Below are 27,069 nucleotides of genomic sequence, written 5' to 3'. Positions count from 1 at the left end.
CACAGTTCATCCAACGCGTTTCGACATAACGCAGTGTCGTAAGTTCTTATTCATGGAACATGGAGCTTTTTAAAGCGATGAAAATAAAGGAAAGTTTTTAATTCATCTGCCTGTGATCCGCTGGATTTTCGTTACTTTGTATCTGCTATTATTCCCTTGTGCCTGGGATTTCCGTGCAGGATCAGCTGGTCTACTCCTCAGACTTACACACCAGAGCGGTGAGCTGGAACACGTTTCTTTTTGCATAAACTTGTACATGTGCCCATATTAATACTGTGTAATGGGAGTGTCTGACCGTACAGGGACATGGTCTGATCATACTACAGCTTTTAGCTAGGGGAGGACGCAAGAAGAGTATACAGACATTACAGCACATGATCGCAAATTATTTCTTTGAGCTAAAACATTTTTTGAAAAACAGGCAATGAAATGTTTTACCTCACAAAATGAATAATCTGTGATCCCGTGCTGTAATGTCTGTATACTCGTCCCGGCCCAGGAGCTGTGATATGGTCAGACCATGTCCTGTACAGTCAGACACGGCCATTATACAGTACATAACAGGTGCATAGGATTATCTCAACATGGTAATGTTTTGGGTTTTTTAAACATATTTAAACAATTTTGGAAATTATTATTTCAAGATCTATTGATTAAAATTAAAAGGGTGGTTCACCCATATTAATTGTCTAGTTCGATATTATATTGAGAAACAATGTTTGTCTCAAATACCTTGTGTTGGCAATAGTGCCTGTGTGAGGCGCTATTGCAGACCGCTGTTCCCTGCTCCGGTGACGTCACCGTCAAGTGTCACACACGTCACATCCGTGCAGCCGGCTGCATTCTTCCAGACTCGCTGAGCTGTGGGCGGTGTTTCACCGCTGTCACAGCCCATCTGCTCTCTCCCTCCCTCCCTCACAGCACAGAGCGTCGCGTTTCTTGCTTGCAGCGTTCTGCTGTGAGGGAGGGGGAAGCAGGGAGCAGATGGGCTGTGACAGCGGTGAAACACCGCCCACAGCTCAGTGAGTCTGGAAGAATGCAGCCGGCTGCACGGATGTGACGTGTGTGACACTTGACGGTGACGTCACTGGAGCTGTAACAGCGGTCTGCAATAGCGCCTCTCACAGGCTCTATTGCCAACACAAGGTATTTGAGAGAAACATTGTTTCTCAATATAATATCGAACTAGACCATAAAAAAATATGGGTGAGCCACCCCTTTAACTTTGTAGAAAAACCCTTTCAATACTGTTCTAAAAGCAGTACGGCCCCCACAGTTAGAGTTTAGTTATCAAAAGGCTTTCCATCTTTGTCACCGTTCACACATCAATATTTTTGCATCAGTTTTTATATGCCAAAGTCAAGAGTGGAACTTTAAGACCTAAGACACACGGCGTGAAAATCTGAGAGGGTGAAATGAGATGCCATGAGCGATTATTTTCTCAGCCCTAATCGGACCAAGAAAACAGTCGCAGCATGCTGCGGTTTCAATGCGATCATTGTTTCTCTTGCACGTATTCAAGTCTATGGGGCAAGAGAAAAATCGCGCTGCGCTCGCAGTACATTGGTATACCGCGAATGCAGTGCGAGAATGGCAATAGCAGGCAACAGAGGAGAGAGGGAGATAAATCCCTCCCTCCCCTCCTCAGTGCCGGGCCGCCACTCCTCAGTGCTGGCCCACCCCCCGCAGCTGTGGTCCGATCGCATGATCGGACCTCAGTTGCAGTGACACTTTGCTCCCGCTGTGCTGCCAGCCTGAGCAGAGTGTCATGTGAGGATCACAGTAGTCCCCTGTGTGGGCCCAGCCTGAGAGAAAAATTATAAATGAAAGATTGACACCTATTCTGTGTTTTGGAGACACTCCTGATATTGGCAAATACTGATGTGTGATTGAGGCCCTAGAGCCACAGCTTAAGTAATCGCTCAGTACACAGCGGAGGCTGTAACTGCCCCCGGCACTGACTGACAGCCGCCTCTATTCTGATGCACCGCAGAGCCACTGTCCACCAGTGTCTGGGTGCGGTTACAGCCGCCACTCACTGTGTACCGAGCGATGACTGAAGCCGCACCTCTGACTGAAAGCCAGGGGAGTAAAGTTGATTTCCTTCTGGTAGCCAGGCTGTCATTGCAGCAACCACATGGATTTAGAATGCTATTAACCTCCAGATTAACCCCATGTCTTCAGGTTAATGGCATGTTTTGATATGACATGTTCCCGTTAACAGATTGATGTTACCAGTGTTGCATATTTTTGAACAATATCACTTTTCGAAATAAGTGCTTGGACTATAATAATAATAATAATAATAATTTTATTCATTTATATAGCGCTATTAATTCCACAGCGCTTTACATACATTTGCATACTATATAAGAACAGTTGAAAAGTGGACTAGTAACATCCAGTAGTAATTTTTTTGTCATGCCTTACCAGGAGGAATAAAAGAAGCAATAAAGTACTGGGCACTGTGCCCCTTCTAGCTTTATCCTCCACGGTGGGCAGTTGAAATGGGTTGCAGTTCAGTTGCCCAGCATAGGTAGCTGGCTGCAGGTCACTGTGCAAGGGAAACAAAAAGGAGACCATTGCATTTTGTAGTGCTACAATATGTGGAGCAATGAATATGGGAATATAGACATGCAATACTCCTACGAAAAACATGTAAAAAGTAAGATACTTAGCACACAAAAAATGGCCAGTTTTATGTGAGCCCAATAGCCAATGGCAAGGCGACCTTTTTTGTTGTTCAGTTTGCACCTGTTCACATTAGAATGGTAGGATGTGCCATCAGTCTTTATCATAGATTACTGTCCGAGGGAAAAACTGTGAGGCCGATACAGGGTAACTCTAGTGCTGCATCCCCTTCATTCTCAGGATTATTGGGCATCATAGTGGCTGGACCACCATGATCATAAAGTTCTGCCTAGTCTTCATAAAAACTGTTAACAGGACCCTGATCCATCGGCCATGTCAGCAGTTCGTGTCCACCAGTTTACAGAAGTGCGGACATCCTATTATCTGTGAGATCGCTGGAGCCTTGTCTGATCAGTAGACCCTACAGCGTCATGCGTGCACTAAATGATGATATCGCGGTGGCCTACTAATTAGAGGAGGTTGTCAGGGATACTGCTGGTGGTTGGAGATTTGCTGTGCCTCCGGTCTGAAGGCCACGGACTATTTACGTGGCTGCAAATCTTTTTTGCTCAATTCCAGTGTGGGTATATTCTAGTTATACGTCAGAATTCTGAGATGAGGAAAACTCCGTTACAGGGCCATTAGCGGTCTGACTTTTTTTTTTTCCTTTTTTCCTAAATACATGATGATTGTCAAATGCATAAATATGATTGCTTTTCATTCAACAAAATTAGACATCCTTGAAATCCCGCAGTTCCAAGTAGGGAATGGTAAATCTAGCTCTAGCATCTATTTTAATAAACTGGCAGGAAAGTGGTTAACCCGACACCGGCACTTAAACCGCTCTCTTGCAAGCTGTAGATTTCGAGAAACGGTGTGAGCTATAAGCCCTTTTCGATTGCTCATTAGTGAATTGTAATTTCACACTTCATTTAAAATATTCTTCAACTTTCTCCTGCTGTAAAAGGTTTCACGCAGTAATTAAGAGGCCCAGTTAACAAAGTCTGAGGAGTCTCTTACCCTCACGGGGAGCAATCCTGCTGAATTGTAGTATTTCAATTAGCATGTTGGAGGTTGTTGAGTCAGATTTTCATGTTTCTGTGACCCTATAGGCACAAATATGTCCTTGGTGCAGAAAGGTTTTCCCTTAGGAGCTCCGTAAATAAGACTCTGATATTCCTGTTTGTCAACAGATTGAAGATGATCTGTTTAATCCCGACTACGTGGAAGTCGATCGGATACTTGACATCTCCACCAGCACAGACGAGAAGGGAGAGGTACGGGGTGTCCTTTATGGAAATTGTTTTATTCTCCTTTTTTAAATGATTAAATCCCATTAATTTGCTTTTCTAAAGGGATGTATGAAAATATAAACCTTCCTATAAAGAATATAGAATATCTGCAGCTTGTACTAGACCTTCTACTGTCCAGTCCTGAATAGGAAGTGTAAGGCTATGTGCGCACACACATTTTTGTGCGCTTTTGGCAGCAAAAACGCAGCGGTAAAAAACGCATGCGTTTTTACCGCGTTTCGGTGCGTTTTTGGCTGCATTATGCTGCGATTTTCCAATGCCTTGCATGGGTAAAAACGCAGGAAAGAATTTACATGTCCATATTTTTTTTTTTTTTAAAGCTCAAACGCAGCTAAAAAAAAAAAGTTGTGTGCGGACAGCAAAAATGAAAAGCCATAGACTGTGCTGGGGAAGCAAAGTCATGCAGTTTGAGCCCAAAAACGCACCCGAAAAACGTGCAAAAATGTCACAAAAAACGCTCAGTGCGCACATAGCCTTAGGATATAACACATTGCCCTTTTAGTGCTGGAAAAATTCTGCAAAAGAACCAGTTCTCCAAAGTAATACTAGAAGGTATTGTAAAATTAGAAAAACATAGTGATTCCTTCAGTACAAAGTTCTCACCTGCGGGCGATAATGGTACTGCAACTTTGCTTCACTCAATTAGATCTGATGGAGCTGAAAAACGAAATATGAAATGCTCTGAGAGCTTTCTGGAAGAAATTATATATAATTTTTGTTTTATTTTTTTTAAAAGAACTCTTCTAGCTTGTAATTATGGGTATGGTTGGATGCTGAATGGATATACATGGTTACATGCACAAATTCCTCTGCATGTTACTGTGCCATCTTTGTGGATTAGGTAGGAATCCATAACATCTTAATTTAGGCTTCAGATTGTGCTGTGGATTTTATCCAGTAGATGCAATCTGTATATTTGCACCGTGATGCAGCTTCACATGAGTCCTATGTGGAGGTACCCTATGCTTGGAAGGCTGAAAAACCAGAGCTTTTAAGTTGGTCCTAACTTTGCTCTGTCTATTTGGAAATTAAAGAGGTTGTCCACTACTTTTACATTGAAGGCCTTTACTTAGTAAAGGTCATCAATGTATGGCTGGGGTTAGACACCTGGCACTCCCGCCGGTCAGCTGTTCTCAGTACAGTTCCGGAGATGCCCCGTCTTCTGATAGCACCTGCTGACGGCTAATGGAAATCCCCCTCCCATTCAAAGCAGTAGGAGGCAGGTGGGCATTACCCGACCGCGGCCGTTATCAGAAGAAGGGGCATCTCCGGAACTGAGCATTTCCAGCCTCCTGCACAGAAAACAGCTGATCCGTGGAGAATGCCGAGTGTTGGACCCCAGCCGATCAGACTTTGATGACCTATCCTAAGGGGTACTTTGCACACTACGACATCGCAAGCCGTTGGTAGTGATGCCGAGCGCGATAGTCCCCGCCCCTGTCGCAGGTACGATATCTTGTGATAGCTGCCATAGCTAACGTGATCGCTGCGGCAGATTCACACGCACTTACCTGCCCTGCGACGTCGCTCTGGCCGGCGAACAGCCTCCTTCCTAAGGGGGCGGGTCGTGCGGCGTCACAGCGACGGCAGGCGGCTAATAGAAGCAGAGGGGCGGAGATGAGTGGGACGTAAACATCCCGCCCACCTCCTTCCTTCCTCATTGCTGCCGGGACGCAGGTAAGGCGATGTTCCTCGCTCCTGCGGCTTCACACACAGCGAACACAGGAACGAGGAACAACATCGTAACATCGGTCCTTCTGAAATTATGGAAATGACAGACACTACACCGATCATACGATTTTGACACTTTTGCGCTCATTAATCGTATCAAAAACGATTTACACACTCCGATGTCGACAGTGACACCGGATGTGCGTCACTTTCGATTTGACTCCACCGACATCGCACCTGTGATGTCGTAGTGTGCAAAGTACCCCTAAGGAAAGGCCATCAATCTAAAAGTAGTAGCCAACCTCTTTAAGTGTTGCCAGTCCAAAGCAATATGAGCAAAGATTTTAACACCCAAAATCACGTATATACGTATGAAATCATAGTGGATGTCTCTATATTATCTGAGTGAGGCTAGGTTCACACGAGTAAATTAATAAAATCCACCGATTTTTCATACAGGAAAAATTGGCATCTATCTGACATTCATTTTTATACATCAGCAGTGAATAAAGTTTTTTCAAGGGAACCTGTCACCAGTTTTGGGGCCCGTATGCTGCAGCCACCACCAGTGGGCTCTTATATACAACATTCTAACATGCTGTATATAAGAGCCCAGGCCGCTGTGTAGAACATAGAAATCACTTTATAATACTTACCTCAACGGCTGCTGCGGTGGAGTTGGGTCAGATCGGCGTCTTTGTTCTCCGGTGTCGGCGCCTCCTCTTTCGGCCATCTTTGTTGTCCTTCTTCTGAAGCCGGGGTGCATGACGCATCCTACGTCATACACACGTGCCGGCATTGAAGTCCTGAGCAGGCGCACTTTGATCTGCCCTGAGCAGATCAAAGTATTGTAGTTGCGCCTGTGCGGGACCGGCGAGTGTGTATGACGTAGGACGCGTCATGCACACAGGCTTCAGAAGGAGGACAAAGCTGGCCGATAGAGGCACCGGAGAACGAAGACACCCTTATGGCCCGACTCCACAGCAGCGACTGTTTAGGTAAGTATTATAAAGTGATTTTTACGTTCTACACAGCGGCCTGGGCTCTTATATACAGCATGTTAGAATGCTGTATATAAGAGCCCACTGGTGGTGGCCGCAGCTTATAGGCCCCAAAACTAGTGACCAGTTCCCTTTTAAGAACAAAAAGTTTCCTACCCCTCAGAGCTGCTATGTAGTTTGCAAAATTCTGATCCTATACAATTTAGCCATATGGGATCCTTTATTTTATTTTGTGCGCCCAATGTGATCATCCCAATATTAAAGAGACCAGTAAATGCCCCATTTTTTTTTTTTCTTTCATGCATTGGTCTCAGTGCTGTTCGTGTGATGCCGTTTTCTTTCACCGACCGCAGTGACAATGCGGTCATGTGAACGCAGCCTTACTTATCGTCCAAAAATAGCTCTGTCCAAAAATAATAAAATCGCTGTCTGAATAAATAAATATAAATAAATATAATATATGTGTGTGTATGTGTGTATATATGTATGTATGTGTGTGTGTGTGTGTGTGTGTAATATATATGTATGTATGTATGTATGTATGTGTATGTATATGTATATGTATATGTATATATATATATATATATATATATATATATATATATATATATATATATATATATATATATATATATATATAAAAATTTTATTTTTCTAGAGATTAACTTGTGATGTGTATTATCGCTGTCCTTTTTTTTTTTTTAACGCTCCATCTTGTTTCCTGAAGCCAATTACGCACTATTTGGTGAAGTGGTGCTCCCTTGCATATGAGGACAGCACATGGGAACTGAAGCAGGACTTGGATCCAGCAAAGATTGAAGAATTTGAGAAACTCCAGAGCAGGGAGCCAGAAACAGAACGCGTGGTAAGAATTGGCACGGCCGACCAGTGTTTTTATTTGAAAATAGCTCAGTTATGTGGTCTTTCGGAAAACCACTAATGGGATTTACTGCATTTGAAACAGGAGCGACCTCCTGCCGACGAGTGGAAGAAATCGGAGAGTTCCAGGGAGTATAAAAACAATAACAGTCTCAGGGAATACCAGTTGGAGGGAGTGAACTGGCTGCTGTTCAATTGGTACAACACGTAAGTATTTTTCCCACTCTCCTAGCAGTAGCTTTACTAAACTTTAATGGCTTTGTTTCATGGCACAGTTTAACCTTACAGATTTTATTGGCATCTTAGGACCGGAGTTTATACTCTATAAAAAATAAAAAAAAAATGTGGAAAACCATATTTTACTGCGCTCAGATCTTTTATAAGCTCTGGCTTTCTACAAATGCTGGAAAATGTTTAGCCGCTGCATTATCCCGATATAGCGATGTTAACCCTTTCTTCGAACGTCTGTCTGCAGTGTGGAATTGTAAAAAAGATCTTTATAGCTGTGTTAATCAGCGGAGCACAAGGCAGCGCTACCTCCAGTCTTGTCAGGAATCCCCCCAGCCTATAAACACTGGTGATGGGAATATTCTGCTGCTTACAGAATCTCTGAATCACCGCAGCACTACATCATCGCTGGTGTTACATGTACGCCACTCCAGCTGCTGAAGGATGAGGCATACTTTCCAAGCTAGAAGGAAAGTTTACCCTCCATAATATACGTGCGGTGTGTGACTGGTTCCTACAATCACTTTTTTTTTTTTTTTTTTATAATTTTTTTTCATTTATCTTTTTGCTGCTGGGGATCATGGGAAATTTGATTCAGCCACAGCTGTAGTTCCCACCGCTGGGTATATAACCAGACTCTGATATCTTGCGCTTCAATTAATATAGATATGGACAAAAATTGCATGTAGCTTTGGCTTATCTACCAAAGCTAGCCCCAAAATGATCTTGAAGGGGTGGTATTGCTAAATGAAACTGGAGTGTTTTACAGATTGAGACGTTCTGTGGTTAGCACTATAACCCCCTACCTATATGGACATTGGCGCAAAATGTGATCTGAATGGTTTGTGGTTACAAGACAACGACGATCATTTTGAGTGCATTCACAAGAATCTGATAATCCCAAGGAAATCTGCAGCGGCAAAATGTGTACCGGGCGGTGCAAAATGTGTACCGGGCGGTGCAAAATGTGTACCGGGCGGTGCAGATTTTGCAACAGATTTATCATATTGCAATCTGCACCATAAAGTTAGGGTACCATCACACTTTCGCGATGCAGCAGCGATCCCACCAGCGATCTGACTTGGTCAGGATCGCTGCTGCGTCGCTACATGGTCGCTGGTGAGCTGTCAAACAGGCAGATCTCACCAGCGACCAGTTACCAGCCCCCAGCCAGCAGCGACGTGCAAGCGACGCTGCGCTTGCACGGAGCCGACGTCTGGAAGCTGCGGACACTGGTAACTAAGGTAAACATCGGGTATGGTTACCCGATGTTTACCTTAGTTACCAGCACACACCGCTTAGTTTAGCGTGTGCAGGGAGCAGGAGCCGGCACTGGCAGCGTGAGAGCTGCGGAGGCTGGTAACTAAGGTAAATATCGGGTAATCACCTTGGTTACCCGATGTTTACCTTGGTTACAGCTTACCGCAGGCTGTCAGATGCCGGCTCCTGCTCCCTGCACATTCAGATTGTTGCTCTCTCACTGTCACACACAGCAATGTGTGCTTATCAGCGGGAGAGCAACAATAAAAAAACGAACCAGGGCTGTGTGTAACGAGCAGCGATCTCACAGCAGGGGCCAGGTCGCTGCTCAGTGTCACACACAGAGAGATCGCTAATGAGGTCACTGCTGCGTCACAAAAACCGTGACTCAGCAGCGATCTCAGTAGCGATCTCGCTGTGTGTGAAGTACCCCTAACATGTTAGAAGGCCACGTCCACACGTTGAGTGTTTGCGTATTTTATCTCTGCATTTGTAAGCCAAAACTAAGAGTGGGTTTCCTCCGATTGTTCACGTCATGGTGTTGGCTTACAAATACAATCGGAGGAAAAGTACAATAGAAACATCTGCCCTCTTCTTCTTCTTTTTTTTTTTTTTTTTTTTTCTTTTTTCTTTTTTTTTGTGTGTGCCCAATCCTGGTTTGGGCTTGCAAATACTGAAATAAAAAAAAAAAAACCTCACCAAATACTCAGTGTGCACACTGCCTTAATGTAAAAAATGAGCAGCACCATTCAATATACACTGCTGTGCAGAGCGTGAATTGAGTCACAATCTCACACTCAATGCTGATACTGTGATGCACAGCTGATTTTATAGCCAAGTGAACATACCCTCAAAGAGGTGTTCTCAAGATAAAAAGTTATTACCTATTTAAAGGATGTGATAACTTTTCGATCACTTGGGTTCTGACCACCGGGGCTCCTACTGATCCAGAGAGCCTGGACTCTGAAGAGGTGCAGGTCGATTATGTGCTCTACCACTCCAATCATTTTTATTGGCGCACCAGAGATTTCGGAGCACAGAGCTTGGCTGTTCTTCAGCATTCTTTTTAGAATGAATGGAGAGGCAGTGTGCATGATTGACCTCTGCACCATTCAGTCAGGCCTGGTTTTTAGGATCTGTGAGTGTCACCGCATTCGATACCTCAGTGATCAGAAAATTATTCGCCATCAGGAGATCATTTTCACACTTGAGAACACCCCTTTAAGTCTGTGTTGATGGCAGCATTCTCATTGCTCCATGAACATTTTGTGACTGTGCTGTATGAAATTACCCTTCGATCTTTTCTCTCTAGACGAAACTGCATCTTAGCCGATGAAATGGGTTTGGGTAAAACCATCCAGTCGATCACTTTCCTGTACGAGATCTACTTAAAAGGGATCCATGGCCCGTTCTTGGTCATTGCTCCGCTCTCTACAATCCCAAATTGGGAGAGAGAATTTCGCACATGGACAGAGCTGAATGTGGTCGTCTATCATGGAAGCCAAGCAAGCAGGAAAACCATACAAGTCTATGAAATGTACTTTAAAGATGCACAGGTGGGTGGTAGAGTGAAATCTGAACAAAGCTTTTTTTCTTTTTCAAATTTTATTTAGTATTAATAATAAAAACAGGCTAATAAAAATGACTGGCATTCTGCTCAAAGTTCAGTGATGTGCTTTTCCTTTTTAATAAGTCTGAATTTCATATATTCTTTTTACCTTTTGTAAAATGTAACCCATATACATTTCTACTCATTTACTGAACGTTGAAAGGACATGGCTAGATAATGGTACGATTGTGTTCAGATCAGCTAGCTTTGTGTGTGCAAGGCCACATATCAGTGTATCAAAGCCATGAGCGAGACAACGCCACCATGAAGAGTAGATTATACCGCTTCCTAGACAACGGCTCTCGTCGGGCGTAGCTGTGGTGAAGAGAGCCACTATTTGTGCTCCAGAAATAGGCAGGAACATGGTCCGTAGTAAATGAATGCCTTTAGCCTTTCTAAAAATATACGGGGCCGATTATTAGGAGGAGTACGGGCTTGTATTTTTAGCCCTTGCTGTGTTTTCTGCTTCCTAGTTGGTCCTTTTTGAAAGACTTGATGGGTACGTGATGTGTAACTTTCCAGCTGTTCCAAAACTGCAAGAGCCACCTTGCTGGCATGCTCTCTGCTGGTTGCTTGGGGTTAAAAGGCAGCTGGAAGGTAGCAATTTGCTTTAAACTGACTTATCCACAACTTCTAATTTTACTGCCAATGGTACAAAACCATACTTATTTCCAACACTGTGGATCGTCAAGCGCCAGCGTTAGGACGTCGAGAACATGTCTAATGCTTCTGTGCTGTGTATTGGGGAAAATGATATACATATATTTTTTTTTATTATAACTAAACCCTATTCTTCCTGCTCCCTCGATCTGAAACCAGGGACGAGCAATAAAAAATACCCACCGGTTCCATGCCATCATTACAACATTTGAAATGATTCTGACAGACTGCCCCGAGCTCAGAAACATTCACTGGCGTTGTGTAGTTATTGACGAGGCTCACCGGCTGAAGAATAGGAACTGCAAGCTTTTAGAAGGGCTAAAGATGATGGATCTGGTGAGTACTTCATAGAAGGCCTCTTCCTGGTAAATGTTTAATTCACCAGGTGGGTGCCCTAATATTTATGGCATTGTTTTAATACCTACGTTTCTATGAAACCCCTTCATATTCCTCAGAATATCATTGTAGGCTTTTTTTTTCCCTGCCGCATCAGTCTTTCCACAAGAGCGTTTTATGACAGGAGGTGCCACGTGTGACTGCTGAATCAGCACTGCCGGGCTCTGGGGCTAAAGTTGTTACCAGCATCTGTTCTTTAAGCATTAGACTGGGAGAAAATGTCTTTTCCTACCATATATTTGTGGATTTGGATTGAGTGCTGCATTGAGGGTTATGGCAGCCGTTCGTAGGTTGTGGCTGCCCAGCTATAAAACTGAACCTCCCAGCTGGCTCTAAGCGGGGCTGAAAGGAATATGTTCTCATTTATCTAGGTTTTTTTGCTTTGTTGAAAACTAAATAACTTGCATTTGTGATTTTTTTTCTGGATAAGGTTTATAATATTCAGTAGTTTTGCTAGTATGATGTGACTGGAGCCAATTAGTAAAGCAAGCAATATGCTTTTTATAGTGCACCCTTCATAAGTTTCAGGATTGCACGTTCTGCTGTTAATGGCCTTAAAGGGAATCTGTCAGCAAGTTTTTGCCACCTCATCTGACAGCAACATAATGTAAGCAAGGAGAGTCTGAATTCAAAGGTGTATTACTTAGATTACTGGCTGAATCCGTTTTGAAACAAAGAATTTAAATCCAGGAACACAACAGATCTGATTGTGATGCCCCCACCCACACCAGGCTCCTAATATTGCGCATAGACAGTGAGGTGTCAATCACAGTGAGTGGGCGTGTCTGACTGCCCTGCACGTGAGTTTCTAGTCTTGTAATGGTAATCACAAAGTAATAAACCTGTTCGTTTACTTAAACAATTGCACACACACAGTTGCTTTTTGTTTTTTAAAAGGAACCAATCACCAGGATTTTTGTATATAACGTAAAGCCAAACTTATACTGCCACTGTTGTGCTGATTCTATACATATCTTTAGTGGTCAGCTCGGATGTTTAGGTTTTGAAATCCAGGAAAGTAAAGTTTTTATAAAAAATCAGCTTCTTGAGTGACAGCAGATGAGGATCAGATAATAGCTGGGGGGGGGGGGGGGGTATTCATATTTATCCCCTCCCCCTGTTCCCCTGTTAGAATTAGCATAAGTATTATACAATCGATTTACTTTTTCATTATCAGGACCTGGGCTGAGGCCTCAGCCAACATAAAAATGCTGCTTCCTGGTATGACCTTTTGTTGGCGCCCCTTCTGGTCACATGGGTATATCCTCAGCCCAGGTCCTGATAGTGAAAAAGTAAATCGATTGTATAATTCTTATGCTAATTCTAACAGGGGGAGGGGATAACTAGGAATACCCCCCAGCTATTATCTGATCCTCAGCTGCTGTCACTCAAGAAGCTGATGATTTTATAAACTTTACTTTCTTAGATTTCCAAAGCTATACATCTGAGCTGACCACTAAAGGTATGTAGAGAATCAGCCTGATAGAGCCAGTATAGCACTGGCCTTAGGTTATATACGAAAATCCTGGTGATTGGTTCCCTTTAACCCTTGCAGCATGTTGTCCTCAGCTTACATAGCAAAAACCTGCTGACAGATGCCCTTTAAATCTGGATCCAATTCATTATATGCAGCTTGTTTTGAATTCCTCATTCCTAAACTTGGGACTGTTCGACATGTTTTGTGCTGATACGGTCTGTCGGCTAGATGTAGGGAAGGTTTTCTGCCTTTTGTTGTCATGTAGCTGCCGGTTCTCCTCTCTCTAATCCTTCTCTCACTGCGCTTTCAGGAACACAAAGTGCTGCTAACAGGGACCCCTTTGCAAAACACTGTGGAGGAGCTTTTCAGCCTACTGAATTTCCTAGAACCCGAACGCTTCCCTTCAGAGAGCAACTTCATGCAAGAGTTTGGCGATCTGAAAACTGAAGAGCAGGTATGACACCAGGCAGTCAGTCTTTGCATTTCCTAAGGCAAGCCTTTTATATATTACAAAGTCTCCTATTAATATGGGACAATGACAGGGTATTTTACTTTTCTCACGTTGCTAGGTACAAAAACTTCAAGGTATCTTGAAACCAATGATGTTAAGACGTCTTAAAGAAGATGTTGAAAAGAACTTGGCACCTAAGGAAGAAACTATTATCGAAGTTGAGCTGACAAACATCCAGAAGAAATATTACAGAGCCATTTTGGAGAAAAACTTTGCCTTCCTCTCGAAAGGAGGGGGTGGTGGACATGCAAATGTTCCCAATCTTCTAAACACTATGATGGAGCTGAGAAAATGCTGCAACCATCCCTACCTTATCAATGGTGAGCACTTGATGAGTCTGCGATCTTTTTGTGGTAGTCAGATTTTGGATTCTGGTCGGCTGTTGGCCACGGAGTATTTACAGTAGCTTGGTGGATTCCAGTTATCTCTCGATTAGCTAGAACATATTTTGCAACCTAAGGTAGGATTTTTTTTTTTACATGCTCTGAGACTCCAAGCAGCATCTGGAAATATTGTAATGACGAGATTTGTGTCATTATAAACACTTGTGCCTGTATATGTTACTAAAGATCACCGGCACCATGGTGGGGAGATCACCCACATCTGAGCCAAAGTGACTGCCTTTAGCAGTTATTAGTCATGAGTGAGCATGCTCTGCATCGCTCATTACTTGAGCATCGGGGTGCTCGGGTACTCACAGAGCTCAGCCGAGTATCACAGGTGCACGGATATTTCCTCTGTGAAACCGCAACCACAAAGCACAGGCTCGTTTCACTGCATGATGTGTGAAGGCACCCCAGTCTCTGAATGGCTCTCCCGGGGGATAAAGCAATGTTCTTGGACATAGTGTGACAAAAAAAAACACTCCCGCTGGCCGGAAATGCTCTGTATATGGCTGGCTGTATGTGGGCAGAGACCCGTACTCAACCATTGACTTCCATAATGCTCGTCACTCACGTCAAGCTCGTCCGAGCGTCTGACCAGCTCCACTCGAGTAATGAGCCTTCGAGTATTTTAGTGCTCCTCCATCACTAGCAATTACTAATCATGGTGGGGAGATCACACTGGCAATCATGGCGAGAACAGCCCAATCTGAGCCGGAATGGCTGACCATTAGCAATTACCAGTCTCTTATGTACTTAACAAACAGCCTTTCTCTTCATTGTGCAGTAGTGAATCCCTTTTTTATAGAAAGCGTAAAATGTGGGTGTAAGTGGCCCATACGCTTAATAGGGGTTTTTGTCTTTGTGTGTTTTTATTCCTTTTAAAGAAAATCTATCACTAGGTGTTTGCGGTGATAAAAAGCTACATTGGCAGAGACCCTGAATCCAGTGATTTATCACTTAGGCCGGCTTCACATCAGCGTTATTTTGCCGGAAAGCCGGATCCGGCACAATTGTGGTACAGTGCAGCCACATGTGACCTTATCTTGCCGTGATTCCATTGACCTGTACCGCATTCGTGCCGGATCCGACTTTCCGGCAAACTAAAGCTGATATGAGAGCAGCCTTAGTAGGTTGTTTTCGGACCTCTGTATAACCCCGCCCACACCACTGATTCACAGCTTCTGTGTACTCTGTGCATTGGCAGATAGCTGCCAATCAGTGGTGGGGTTATACAGCGCTCCTGAATACGGAGGACTACACAGCAGCAGCTTTCTTAGTGCTCTCGAGATGACAATCTACTGATATAAAACGGTGACACTATCCATACTGTAGCAAGTAGCAGCATCAGGCTGTTTTCACACTACGTTTTTTTAACATGCGTCATGAACGTTTTTTTAACGCAAAAGCAGATCCAGTGCAAATGCGTTTTCATTTCAATGCATTTGCAATGGACTCGCGTCAACATGCGTTCACCTGCATTTGCGTGCGTTATAGTGAGGATCCAGCGACTTGCAGTTTAACTTTTTTCAAAAACGCTACTTGTAGCGTTTTTGAGCTGCATCCAAATACTGCAAATTGCTGGATCCTGACTAAACAGCACGCAAACGCATGTGAATGCTGGCATGCTGATACAGTATCCTGCTTGCTCTACTGAGCATGCCCAGAAACCAGCCTTGCGTGATCAGTCCCTCTCTCTCCCTCCCTCTCTCTCCCTCTCTCTCTCTCCCCCTCCCTCTCTCCCCCTCCCTCTCTCCCCCTCCCTCTCTCCCCCTCCCTCTCTCCCCCTCCCTCTCTCCCCCTCCCCCTCTCCCCCGCCTGAGAGCGAAGGACGCTCATAACCAAGGTAAATATCGAGTAACCACGGGCTTAGTTACCCGATGTTTACCTTGGTTATGTGTGCAGGGAGCAGGCAGCCCTGCTCCTAGCAGCTGCAGAAGCTCGTAACCAAGGTAAATATCGGGTATCCAAGCAAGTTACCTGATGTTTACCTTGGTTACGAGCCTCCGCAGCTGTCAGATGTCGGCTCCCAGTTTTTCATGTTCAGTTCCCCTCACTCCCGATCACATGACTCCAATGCCCGCCCATAAACTTAAAGTGACAGGATCCTGCAAAATAATACGTGCGTTTGTATGCGTTTTTCTTTGCAAAAACAGGATCCGCTTTTGAAGCAAAAAAACGTAGTGAAAGCAGCCTTATGGTGGCAAAAAGCTGGTGACCTGTTCCCTTTAAATTATATTTCTTTGTCGCTCCATTGGGAGACCCAGACAATTGGTGTATAGGCTATGCCTCCGGAGGCCGCACAAAGTATTACACTAAAAGTGTAAAGCCCCTCCCCTTCTGCCTATACACCCCCCGTGCTCCCACGGGCTCCTCAGTTTTTTGCTTTGTGCGAAGGAGGCAGACATGCACGCATAGCTCCACAGATTAGTCAGCAGCAGCTGCTGACTATGTCGGATGGAAGAAAAGTGGGCCCATATAGGGCCCCCAGCATGCTCCCTTCTCACCCCACTCTTTTCGGCGGTGTTGTTAAGGTTGAGGTATCCATTGCGGGTACGGAGGCTGGAGCCCACATGCTGTTTTCCTTCCCCATCCCCCTTAGGGCTCTGGGTGAAGTGGGATCCTAACGGTCTCCAGGCACTGAGACCGTGCTCCATCCACAGCTCCTGAGGACCCTGCTGGATAGGAGCCGAGTATCGTTCAGGGACATGACCCTGCTACTTTGAGGTACTCTGTGTCCCCGTGGGGACCGCGCACAGCAACACTCCAGCATTGCTGGGTGTGCTAGTGCACCGGGGACCGCGGCGCTGACCGCGTTTGTGCCATTATACACTGCAGCGTCACTGAGTGTGTTTGTGTATGGGGACTACCGCGCTGACCGCCGCTGCCATTGTTATTACTGAGGCGCGGCTGGGACTGTTAGTGCGCCGGGGACTCTGCGCCGGCCGCGCTTATACGGCGGCCGCGCTTATAACTCGAGTCCCCGGCTTTTGGGCCTAGTCTTTTTCTTCCCGCCCCCAGCCCTGCCAGTCAGGGGAAGGGCGGGACGCTGTACAGCACGGCAGCACTGAGGGCTGGAGCATGCTTTGCATACTCCACCCCCCTCACTGTGCACAGTGGGGCACCAGTTCCCGCACTTTCTGGGTCACGCCCACGGCTCCCTCCTCTCCTCAGGACGCCGGCAGCCATTCCTGTCAGCTCCTCGGACGCTGCAGAGGGGTGACAAACTCTGGGGGACCCAGGCAGGGATTCTGGTGGCCACACAACCGCTTTAAGCGGGCGGTAAGCAGCACCTGAGGTGCTGGCCCCACTTGTGCAGAAGTGTAATTATAGTTTATATGTTTACAGGCTATACTTTACACTGTATGGTGCACAGTTGATTTCTGGCTATATACCCTGTTGTGTTGCTCAAAGGAGACAACAACATGGCGCCCACAAGAAGCAGGGTGCCAAAACACAGGCTTACTATGCTGCCTGCGCCGCATGTACAACCTCGCTACCGGCAGGTTCCACTGACCCTCATTGTGTGCACTGCTCGGCCCCTGTGGCACTTACTCAGCCGGAACCTCTGCTAAGGGGGGCCCAGGGGGAACAACCAGCTAACACTGTCCAGGTGACAAGGACGGAGTTTGCAGTTTTTACTGACAGACTTTCTGAGACTATGGCTAAGATTCTAGAAGCTTTGCAGTCCAGACCGGTATCTCAGACCATGGGCACTGTGGAATCACTGCCCCCTGGTTCCCCTCAGTTGGAACAACAATGTTCCCCCGGGGTGTCTCATAGATCCCAGGGTGAGGTCTCTAACACGGACCGCAGTCCCAGACCGCCTAAGCGAGCTCGCTGGGAAATCCCCTCGACCTCATAACATTGTTCAGGGTCTCAGAGGGATGACTCTCTGTATGATGAAGCGGAGGTAGCTGATCAGGATTCTGATCCTGAGGCCGCTCTGAACCTTGATACTCCTGATGGTGACGCCATAGTGAATGATCTTATCGCGTCCATACATCAAATGCTGGATATTTCTTCCTCGGCTCCTCCAGCGGAGGAGTCAGCCTCTCAGCAGGAGAAATTCCGTTTCAGGTTCCCCAAGCGTACAACGAGTATGTTTCTGGATCACTCCGATTTCAGAGAGGCAGTCCAGAAACACAGAGTTTGTCCAGATAAGCGTTTTTCCAAGCGCCTTAAGGATACACGTTATCCCTTCCCCCCTGACGTGGTCAAGGGCTGGACTCAGTGTCCCAAGGTGGATCCTCCAATCTCCAGACTGGCGGCTAGATCCTTAGTTGCAGTTGAAGATGGGGCTTCGCTCAAGGATGCCACTGACAGACAGATGGAGCTCTGGTTGAAATCCATCTATGAGGCTATCGGCGCGTCTTTTGCTCCAGCATTTGCAGCCGTATGGGCACTCCAAGCTATCTCAGCGGGTCAAGCGCAAATTGACGCACTCACACGTACGTCTGCGCCGCAAGTGGCGTCCATAACTTCTCAAACGTCGGCATTTGCGTCCTACGCTATTAATGCTGTCCTGGACTCTGCGAGCCGTACGGCGGTTGCAGCCGACAATTCGGTGGCAATACGCAGGGCCTTGTGGCTACGGGAATGGAAGGCAGATTCGGCTTCCAAAAAGTCCTTAACCGGTTTGCCATTTTCTGGCGACCGTTTGTTTGGTGAGAGACTGGATGAGATCATCAAACAATCCAAGGGAAAGGAAACATCCTTACCCCAGGCCAAACCAAAATTACCCCAACAGAGGAGGGGACAGTCGAGGTTTCGGTCCTTTCGGGGTGCGGGCAGGTCCCAATTCTCCTCGTACAAAAGGCCTCAGAAGGATCAGAGGAACTCCGATCCATGGCGGTCTAAGTCACGCCCTAAAAAGACCGCTGGAGGTGCCGCTACCAAGGCGGCTTCCTCATGACTTTCGGCCTCCTCACACCGCATCCTCGGTCGGTGGCAGGCTCTCCCGCTTTTCCGACATTTGGCTGCCACAGGTAAAAGACCGTTGGGTGAGAGACATCCTGTCTCACGGTTACAGGATAGAGTTCAGCTCTCGTCCTCCGACTCGATTTTTCAGAACATCTCCGCCTCCCGAGCGAGCCGATGCTCTTCGGCAGGCGCTGGGCACTCTGAAGGCAGAAGGAGTGGTGGTCCCCGTTCCTCTTCAGCAACAGGGTCACGGTTTTTACTCCAACCTGTTTGTGGTTCCAAAGAAGGACGGGTCTTTCCGTCCTGTCCTGGACCTAAAACTGCTCAACAAACACGTAAAGACCAGGCGGTTCCGGATGGAATCCCTCCGCTCCGTCATCGCCTCAATGTCCCAAGGAGATTTCCTTGCATCGATCGATATCAAAGATGCTTATCTCCACGTACCGATTGCTCCAGAGCATCAGCGCTTCCTGCGCTTCGCCATAGGAGACGAACACCTTCAGTTCGTGGCACTGCCGTTCGGCCTGGCGACAGCCCCACGGGTTTTCACCAAGGTCATGGCTGCAGTAGTGGCGGTCCTCCACTCTCAGGGTCACTCGGTGATCCCTTACTTAGACGATCTGCTGGTCAAGGCTCCCTCTCAAGAGGCATGCCAGCACAGCCTCACCGCTACTCTGGAGACTCTCCAGAGTTTCGGGTGGATCATCAATTTTCCAAAGTGAAATCTGACACAGGCCCAATCGCTGACATATCTTGGCATGGAGTTTCATACCCTCTCAGCGATAGTGAAGCTTCCGCTGAACAAGCAGCGTTCACTACAGACGGGGGTGCAATCTCTCCTTCAGGGTCAGTCACACCCCTTGAGGCGCCTCATGCACTTCCTGGGGAAGATGGTGGCAGCAATGGAGGCAGTCCCTTTCGCGCAGTTTCACCTGCGTCCTCTTCAATGGGACATCCTACGCAAATGGGACAGGAAGCCGACATCCGTCGACAGGAACGTCTCCCTCTCTCAGGCAACCAAAGCTTCCCTTCGGTGGTGGCTTCTTCCCACTTCATTATCGAAGGGGAAATCCTTCCTACCCCCATCCTGGGCGGTGGTCACGACGGACGCGAGTCTGTCAGGGTGGGGAGCAGTTTTTCTCCACCACAGGGCTCAGGGTACGTGGACTCAGCAAGAGTCCTCACTTCAGATCAATGTTCTGGAGATCAGGGCAGTGTATCTTGCCCTAAAAGCGTTCCAGCAGTGGCTGGAAGGCAAGCAGATCCGAATTCAGTCGGACAACTCCACAGCGGTGGCTTACATCAACCACCAAGGCGGAACACGCAGTCGGCAAGCCTTCCAGGAAGTCCGGCGGATTTTGATGGGGGTGGAAGCCACGGCCTCCACCATCTCCGCAGTTCACATCCCGGGCGTGGAAAACTGGGAAGCAGACTTTCTCAGTCGCCAGGGCATGGACGCAGGGGAATGGTCCCTGCACCCGGACGTGTTTCAGGAGATCTGTTGCCGCTGGGGGATGCCGGACGTCGACCTAATGGCGTCCCGGCACAACAACAAGGTCACGGCATTCATGGCACGATCTCACGATCACAGAGCTCTGGCGGCAGACGCCTTAGTTCAGGATTGGTCGCAGTTTCAACTCCCTTATGTGTTTCCTCCTCTGGCACTGTTGCCCAGAGTGTTACGCAAGATCAGGGCCGACTGCCGCCGCGCCATCCTCGTCGCTCCAGACTGGCCGAGGAGGTCGTGGTACCCGGATCTGTGGCATCTCACGGTCGGCCAACCGTGGGCACTACCAGACCGACCAGACTTGCTGTCTCAAGGGCCGTTTTTCCATCTGAATTCTGCGGCCCTCAACCTGACTGTGTGGCCATTGAGTCCTGGATCTTAGCGTCTTCAGGATTATCTCAAGAGGTCATTGCCACTATGAGACAGGCTAGGAAACCAACGTCCGCCAAGATCTACCACAGGACGTGGAAAATATTCCTGTCGTGGTGCTCTGCTCAGCGTTTTTCTCCCTGGCCATTTGCCTTGCCCACTTTTCTGTCCTTTCTTCAATCCGGATTGGAAAAGGGTTTGTCGCTCGGCTCCCTTAAGGGACAAGTCTCTGCGCTCTGTGTTTTTTCAGAAGCGCCTGGCCAGACTTCCACAGGTACGCACGTTCCTGCAGGGGGTTTGTCACATCGTCCCTCCTTACAAACGTCCGTTAGAACCCTGGGATCTGAACAGGGTGCTGATGGTTCTTCAGAAACCACCGTTCGAGCCAATGAGGGATATTTCTCTCGCACGCCTTTCGCAGAAAGTGGTTTTCCTAGTTGCAGTCACTTCACTTCGGAGAGTGTCTGAGCTAGCAGCGTTGTCATGCAAAGCCCCTTTCCTGGTGTTTCACCAGGACAAGGTGGTCCTGCGTCCGGTTCCGGAATTTCTCCGTAAGGTGGTATCCCCCTTTCATCTCAATCAGGGTATCTCCTTACCCTCTTTTTGTCCTCATCCAGTTCACCAATGTGAAAAGGATTTGCACTTGTTAGATCTGGTGAGAGCACTCAGATTCTACATTTCTCGTACGGCGCCCCTGCGCCGCTCGGATGCACTCTTTGTCCTTGTCGCTGGCCAGCGTAAAGGGACACAAGCTTCCAAATCAACCCTGGCTCGGTGGATCAAGGAACCAGTTCTCGAAGCTTATCGTTCCTCGGGGCTTCCGGTTCCCTCAGGGCTGAAGGCCCATTCTACCAGGGCCGTGGGAGCGTCCTGGGCCTTGCGGCACCAGGCTACGGCTCAGCAGGTGTGTCAGGCAGCTACCTGGTCGAGCCTGCACACTTTCACGAAACACTATCAGGTGCATACCTATGCTTCGGCGGATGCCAGCCTAGGTAGGCGAGTCCTTCAGGCGGCGGTTGCCCACCTGTAGGACGGAGCCGTTACGGCTCTATTATGAGGTATTATTTACCCACCCAGGGACTGCTTTTGGACGTCCCAATTGTCTGGGTCTCCCAATGGAGCGACAAAGAAGAAGGGAATTTCGTTTACTTACCGTAAATTCCTTTTCTTCTAGCTCCAATTGGGAGACCCAGCACCCGCCCCTGTTTTTTTGTGTACACGTTGTTCATGTTGAATGGTTTCAGTTCTCCGATATTCCTTCGGATTGAATTTACTTTAAACCAGTTTATAATTTTTTTCCCCCTTCTTGCTTTTGCACCAAAACTGAGGAGCCCGTGGGAGCACGGGGGGTGTATAGGCAGAAGGGGAGGGGCTTTACACTTTTAGTGTAATACTTTGTGCGGCCTCCGGAGGCATAGCCTATACACCAATTGTCTGGGTCTCCCAATTGGAGCTAGAAGAAAAGGAATTTACGGTAAGTAAACAAAATTCCCTTCTCTCTCTGGTTTGGCTGCTATAACTCCCCATCCCAAATACCTGTTTACAACCAACGACTTTCACTTCTTGTTCCTTTTGCCAAAGACGTTTTCCCTCTCCTAATATAAGGTGAATAGATGGGCTCATTAATTCTAGCTTTAGCTGACTAAGCGTCACCGTAATGGCAGAGTTTGACTTTGATGACTATAAAGGATGCAGATCTTAACATGCTCGGCTAAGGCACAAGATTACCCCTTCTACGTAAAGCAAAATGCACTCAGACGTGTCTTGTGAACAGTATCTTATTCATATGTAGGAAGACATTAATATACTGACAACATATATCATATATATACCCAAACGCCTAAACATCCCTAATACCCTCCCATTTATGGACAACGTTGAAAATAGGGGAACTGTTATACCCGACACATCTTTTTTAGGAAAGAAAAATAACATAATGAAATCTGTTACATATATACATGTCTAATAAAAATGTAAACTGGATTGCACATTACTAGGTTCGTATATAACTTCTATGTGACAAAGTAACATGGCTGTGGTGCGAATTCTTTGTAATTTTGGTTTCCTGGTTGGATTGCATCACGTACATATAAGTCTGATATAGCTGATCAGTTGGTGACCTCCATTATTACCTTTTGGTTCTTTGGGAAGGCCTGTACCGTTTTGTTTGTAGTTCTTTGCTCTGCAGTAAATACATGTATTTTATTGTGCATGCTGTGATGAATAAATAGATTGCACACATCTTGTGAAGGGCCTTTTGTGGAAAGCAAGGCGAATGTGGGTGGCTGTCTCTTTAAGAACGCATCTGCATTTCCACCTAACCCCCTCATAAAACTGTTTGCAAATTATATTTAATTACAACCTGGTAACCTGCAGTGATTGATGTGCGGCGTCCTCCAGCCCCCTATTTCCTTTTCCCTCAGGCTATGACTCTCACTCACAATAACATTTTTAGACAAGGCTGTCACTCGTGGGGGCGGATTTCATCCTGGGCAGTTTGCCCCGGGCCCCTTGCTGCTGACTCAGTCAGGAGCTGCTTGTGCCGTCTGTTTGGATGTTTGCTGGCTTGTGCTTTCCTCGGGGCTCTGCTTGCATTTTCTGCCCTTGGACTGTGATCCCTCCCCTTTAAGCATTTATGATATGGCTTGCCTTTACAGTAGGCTTTCTCGTTTGTCAGACCGATGGTCAACTAATTCTCGTCACATCCTGTTTGCAGACTCATCAATCAATTAGCGCGCACCCAATGCTCTTGCTTTATCATGCATTTTCTGTTGGCAAAGCGGTAAATGATGGCATTATTTGTGCCATGAAAGGGTTAACGGATCTACACGATTTCTACACATTCCAATACGTATCCTAAACATCAATGCACTAAATCTCGTACACGTACCACCGGTCTACATCATGAATAATGATGCAATGCTCTGTACTCGAAATGTTGAGTGACCACTACGATGCTTGAGCGCTCCTTATGCCTAATATTAAGTGAACACTATGATGCTCGAGTACTCGTTACTCTTAATGTTGAGTGAACAATACAATGCTTAAGTGGTTGTTACGCTTAATGTTGAGTGAACACTACAATGCTCAATACTCAATGTTGAGTGAACACTACAAATGCTCCAGTGCTCGTTACTCTTAATGTTGAGTGAACACTACGATACTCGAGTGCTCGTTACTCTTAATGTTGAGTGAACACTACAATGCTCAAATGCTTGTTACTCGAGTTGAGTAGGTCAGACGCTCTAAAAGTGCTCAACTTGACTAACGAGTATAATGGAAGGCATTGGGCAGTTTGGCTCTCCGCCCACATACAGCTAGCCATAAACGGACCATTTCTGGAGGGAGGGAAAGTAGGAATTTTTTTTTTTTTTTTTTTTTTTTTTTTTTGGGTGGTCAGAAAACATTCAAAATTGTTTTAACCCCCACTGAGAGCAATTCAGAGATTGCAAGTGGCTCTGGCGGGTGCCAGCTCCCATCATTCAGTAAAGCAAGCTTGTGCTTTGTGTTCACGGTTTCATGAAGGACCCATCTGAGCACCCACGATACTCTGCCAAGCACCGCGAATACCCGGACACCCCGATACTCGATCGAGTGCCGAGCACAATCGCCCATCATCAATCATGAACTCCTAGATGAGACATAATTTGGTGTCTCCATTTAGGGTGTACCTGTATGTTAATGCTGGATCTATTTCAGATAAGACCAACAAAGGTCCCAACTTTGACAATTTTAGTGTAGAATTGACAAATATAAAAAATTAAAATATGGCACTGCTAGGCCTTCCTGGTAAGGGCAGCTGTGGCATTGAAGCGTAAAATATTGTAAAACATTGTGCTAGCCATGGGCAGCAAATGCTTCCAACTACACGGGGTTAACAGAATCCTACATGTGAACACGCATGTCTTTAAACCACACTATTAATTCTATGAATTGCCCATTTTCTTCTGAACACATACAGATATTGTATCATTTCTGCCATTCTCAGCAATAGATCAGAATTTCCTCTTCTGAAATTCTGCACATCCCTCCATTTACCTTTAGTCTCTAAATCTCCGCAGGTGCTGAAGAGAAAATTTTGGAAGAGTTTAAAGAAGCGCACAATGGTGACCTTCCAGATTTTCCGCTCCAGGCTATGATCCAGGCCGCTGGCAAACTAGTTCTGATTGACAAGCTGCTGCCAAAACTGAAGGCTGGTGGCCACAGGGTGCTCATCTTCTCCCAGATGGTGCGTTGCTTGGACATTCTGGAAGACTACCTCATCCAACGCAGGTGAATACATGTGTGAGCGGAAAGATAAAGCGCGTGGTCTGTTTGCAGATTTGGCACTGGTTGACTGACTAGGAGAAAGTTGCCATGCTGCTCTCGGCGTCATCGCTTTCATACAAGGATGTAGACTTTGAGTCATGTGGCTTTAAAATTAAGAGCAAATTCCGTTTACCGCGCGTTTCAGATCACCTACGTGTATTGATTGAGATTGAATTCCCAGAGCAGGGTAGATTCATTCTGAATCACAAATGTGACTGATAGCAGCAGGACGAGGCTCACTGCGGTGCTGCCGTACTGGCGGCCACGAGGCAGGCCAGCAGCAGCCCTCATTTCAATTCCGTTCACAAGTTTGCAGTTGAAATACATCAACCTTTTCAAGGAGGATGCTGTTGGCGGTTGTTTTAAGTAAATAGAATAAATTGAAGTTCTGGTCTTGATAATAACCCGTCTCTTACAGATACCCATATGAGAGAATTGATGGCAGAGTGCGAGGCAACCTGCGTCAGGCTGCTATTGACAGATTCTCCAAGCCTGACTCTGATAGGTTTGTGTTCCTGCTGTGTACAAGGGCAGGAGGTCTGGGCATTAATTTAACTGCTGCTGATACTTGCATTATCTTTGATTCTGACTGGAACCCCCAGAATGACCTTCAGGTAAGAGTTGTTGTATTTCTGCATTGTTAGCCTTTTTTTTTTTTCTTTTATGGGCTAATGTTTTGAGTAATGGATCTTAAGCAGAGGATGTATCTTTTGATTTTTTTATTTTGGCACATGTACATCTTATTTATTCTTCAGTAGCATATTCCAAGTATGCCTAAAATATAGTATTTTTTGGTTTCAAGGATTGACACATTTAACTTTTCATTCACTGAAGCATCGTGGCATTGGTCTATGTCTTAAACAGTTTTGCACCTTTTCAGACTGCATTTTGTGAGTGCCGTCAGGCTTTTTGTCTAGATAAGGCTAGGTTCATATTTCCGTTGTTTTGCATCAGTCACATGCGTTGCTTGACGCTTGTGACTGATGCGTTGTTCAACGGATGACAAGAATTTGAATTCATTGTCATGAGAAAGTGGATTCCGTTGTAAAAGGAGAGAGCGAGAACGATCAGCTGATCGTTCACAATAGCTGGCCGCCGACTTTTGAGAGCGATCAGCTGATCTCCCGGCGAACGGCTAATGAGAGCGATCAGCTGATCTCCCGGCGAACGGCTAATGAGAGCGATCAGCTGATCTCCCGGCGAACGGCTAATCAGAGCGATCAGCTGATCTCCCGGCGAATGGCTAATGAGAGCGATCAGGTGATCGTTCACAATAGCTGGCCGCCGACTTTTGAGAGCAATCAGCTGATCTCCCGGCCGCCAGCTATTGTGAATGATCAGCTGATCGCTCTCAAAAGCTGGTTGCCGGGAGATCAGCTGATCTCTCACAGAAGACGGCTGCCGGGCGATCAGCTCATCGTTCGGCCGCCGAGAGAACGCATGCGCAGCGAAATCAAAAGGATTCCGCTGCTCAAAAAACGTTACACTCTGTGTTCCTGCTGCCCGACGGTCAGTCGTTCCACGACTGATCAGTCGGGCGGCTGATGCAACGCAAGAGTATCAGTCACAATCCGCCACTCATAAGTCTATGGGAAACAACTGAATCCGCCAAATGGATTGCGTTGTTTATCAGAGCGGCGGATTGTGACTGATCATAAACAACGGAAATGTGAACCTAGCCTTATGGAGTCATGCCCTCTGACTGTGCACCCTTTCCCCATTAGCCACAGGTGACTTTATTTTTTTACTAGCAGGTTCCTATTTGCCCATACACATGGAGGTTTGTAACCCAGAGAAAGGTCCCCAGTATACGAGATATGCCTTGGCGTGGCAACTGAGCAGATATAGAAATGGCCATTTTTGTGTGCTAAATATCTCATTTTTTCCAAGATTTCCTTAAGCAGTAATACATATCTGTATTCTTGCATTCATTGTTTGTAGGA

At 46.3% G+C, this 27,069-nt stretch overlaps 1 protein-coding gene and 1 non-coding gene across 2 annotated transcripts in view; one reads left to right on the top strand and one right to left on the bottom strand.

The window, feature by feature from the left end:
• Positions 1-27,069, top strand: part of CHD7 (chromodomain helicase DNA binding protein 7) — a 189,219-nt gene that overhangs the window by 141,642 nt on the left and 20,508 nt on the right. Inside the window, exons 9-17 of the mRNA XM_075353247.1 lie at positions 3,825-3,908; positions 7,344-7,481; positions 7,581-7,702; positions 10,296-10,539; positions 11,412-11,588; positions 13,436-13,579; positions 13,695-13,956; positions 24,880-25,090; positions 25,545-25,740. Coding sequence (XP_075209362.1) covers positions 3,825-3,908; positions 7,344-7,481; positions 7,581-7,702; positions 10,296-10,539; positions 11,412-11,588; positions 13,436-13,579; positions 13,695-13,956; positions 24,880-25,090; positions 25,545-25,740 — 1,578 coding nt within the window. The remainder of the gene's footprint in view (positions 1-3,824; positions 3,909-7,343; positions 7,482-7,580; positions 7,703-10,295; positions 10,540-11,411; positions 11,589-13,435; positions 13,580-13,694; positions 13,957-24,879; positions 25,091-25,544; positions 25,741-27,069) is intronic.
• On the bottom strand, positions 853-975 carry LOC142244803 (small nucleolar RNA SNORA17). Its single transcript, XR_012724665.1, has one exon. It is a non-coding gene; the product is annotated as a small nucleolar RNA SNORA17 (small nucleolar RNA).

This window comes from Anomaloglossus baeobatrachus, chromosome 6, assembly GCF_048569485.1.
Source record: "Anomaloglossus baeobatrachus isolate aAnoBae1 chromosome 6, aAnoBae1.hap1, whole genome shotgun sequence".
NCBI classification, from domain to species: domain Eukaryota; kingdom Metazoa; phylum Chordata; class Amphibia; order Anura; family Aromobatidae; genus Anomaloglossus; species Anomaloglossus baeobatrachus.
Note: the sequence above shows the minus strand (reverse complement) of the source record. Positions and strands in the feature narration are given on the sequence as shown.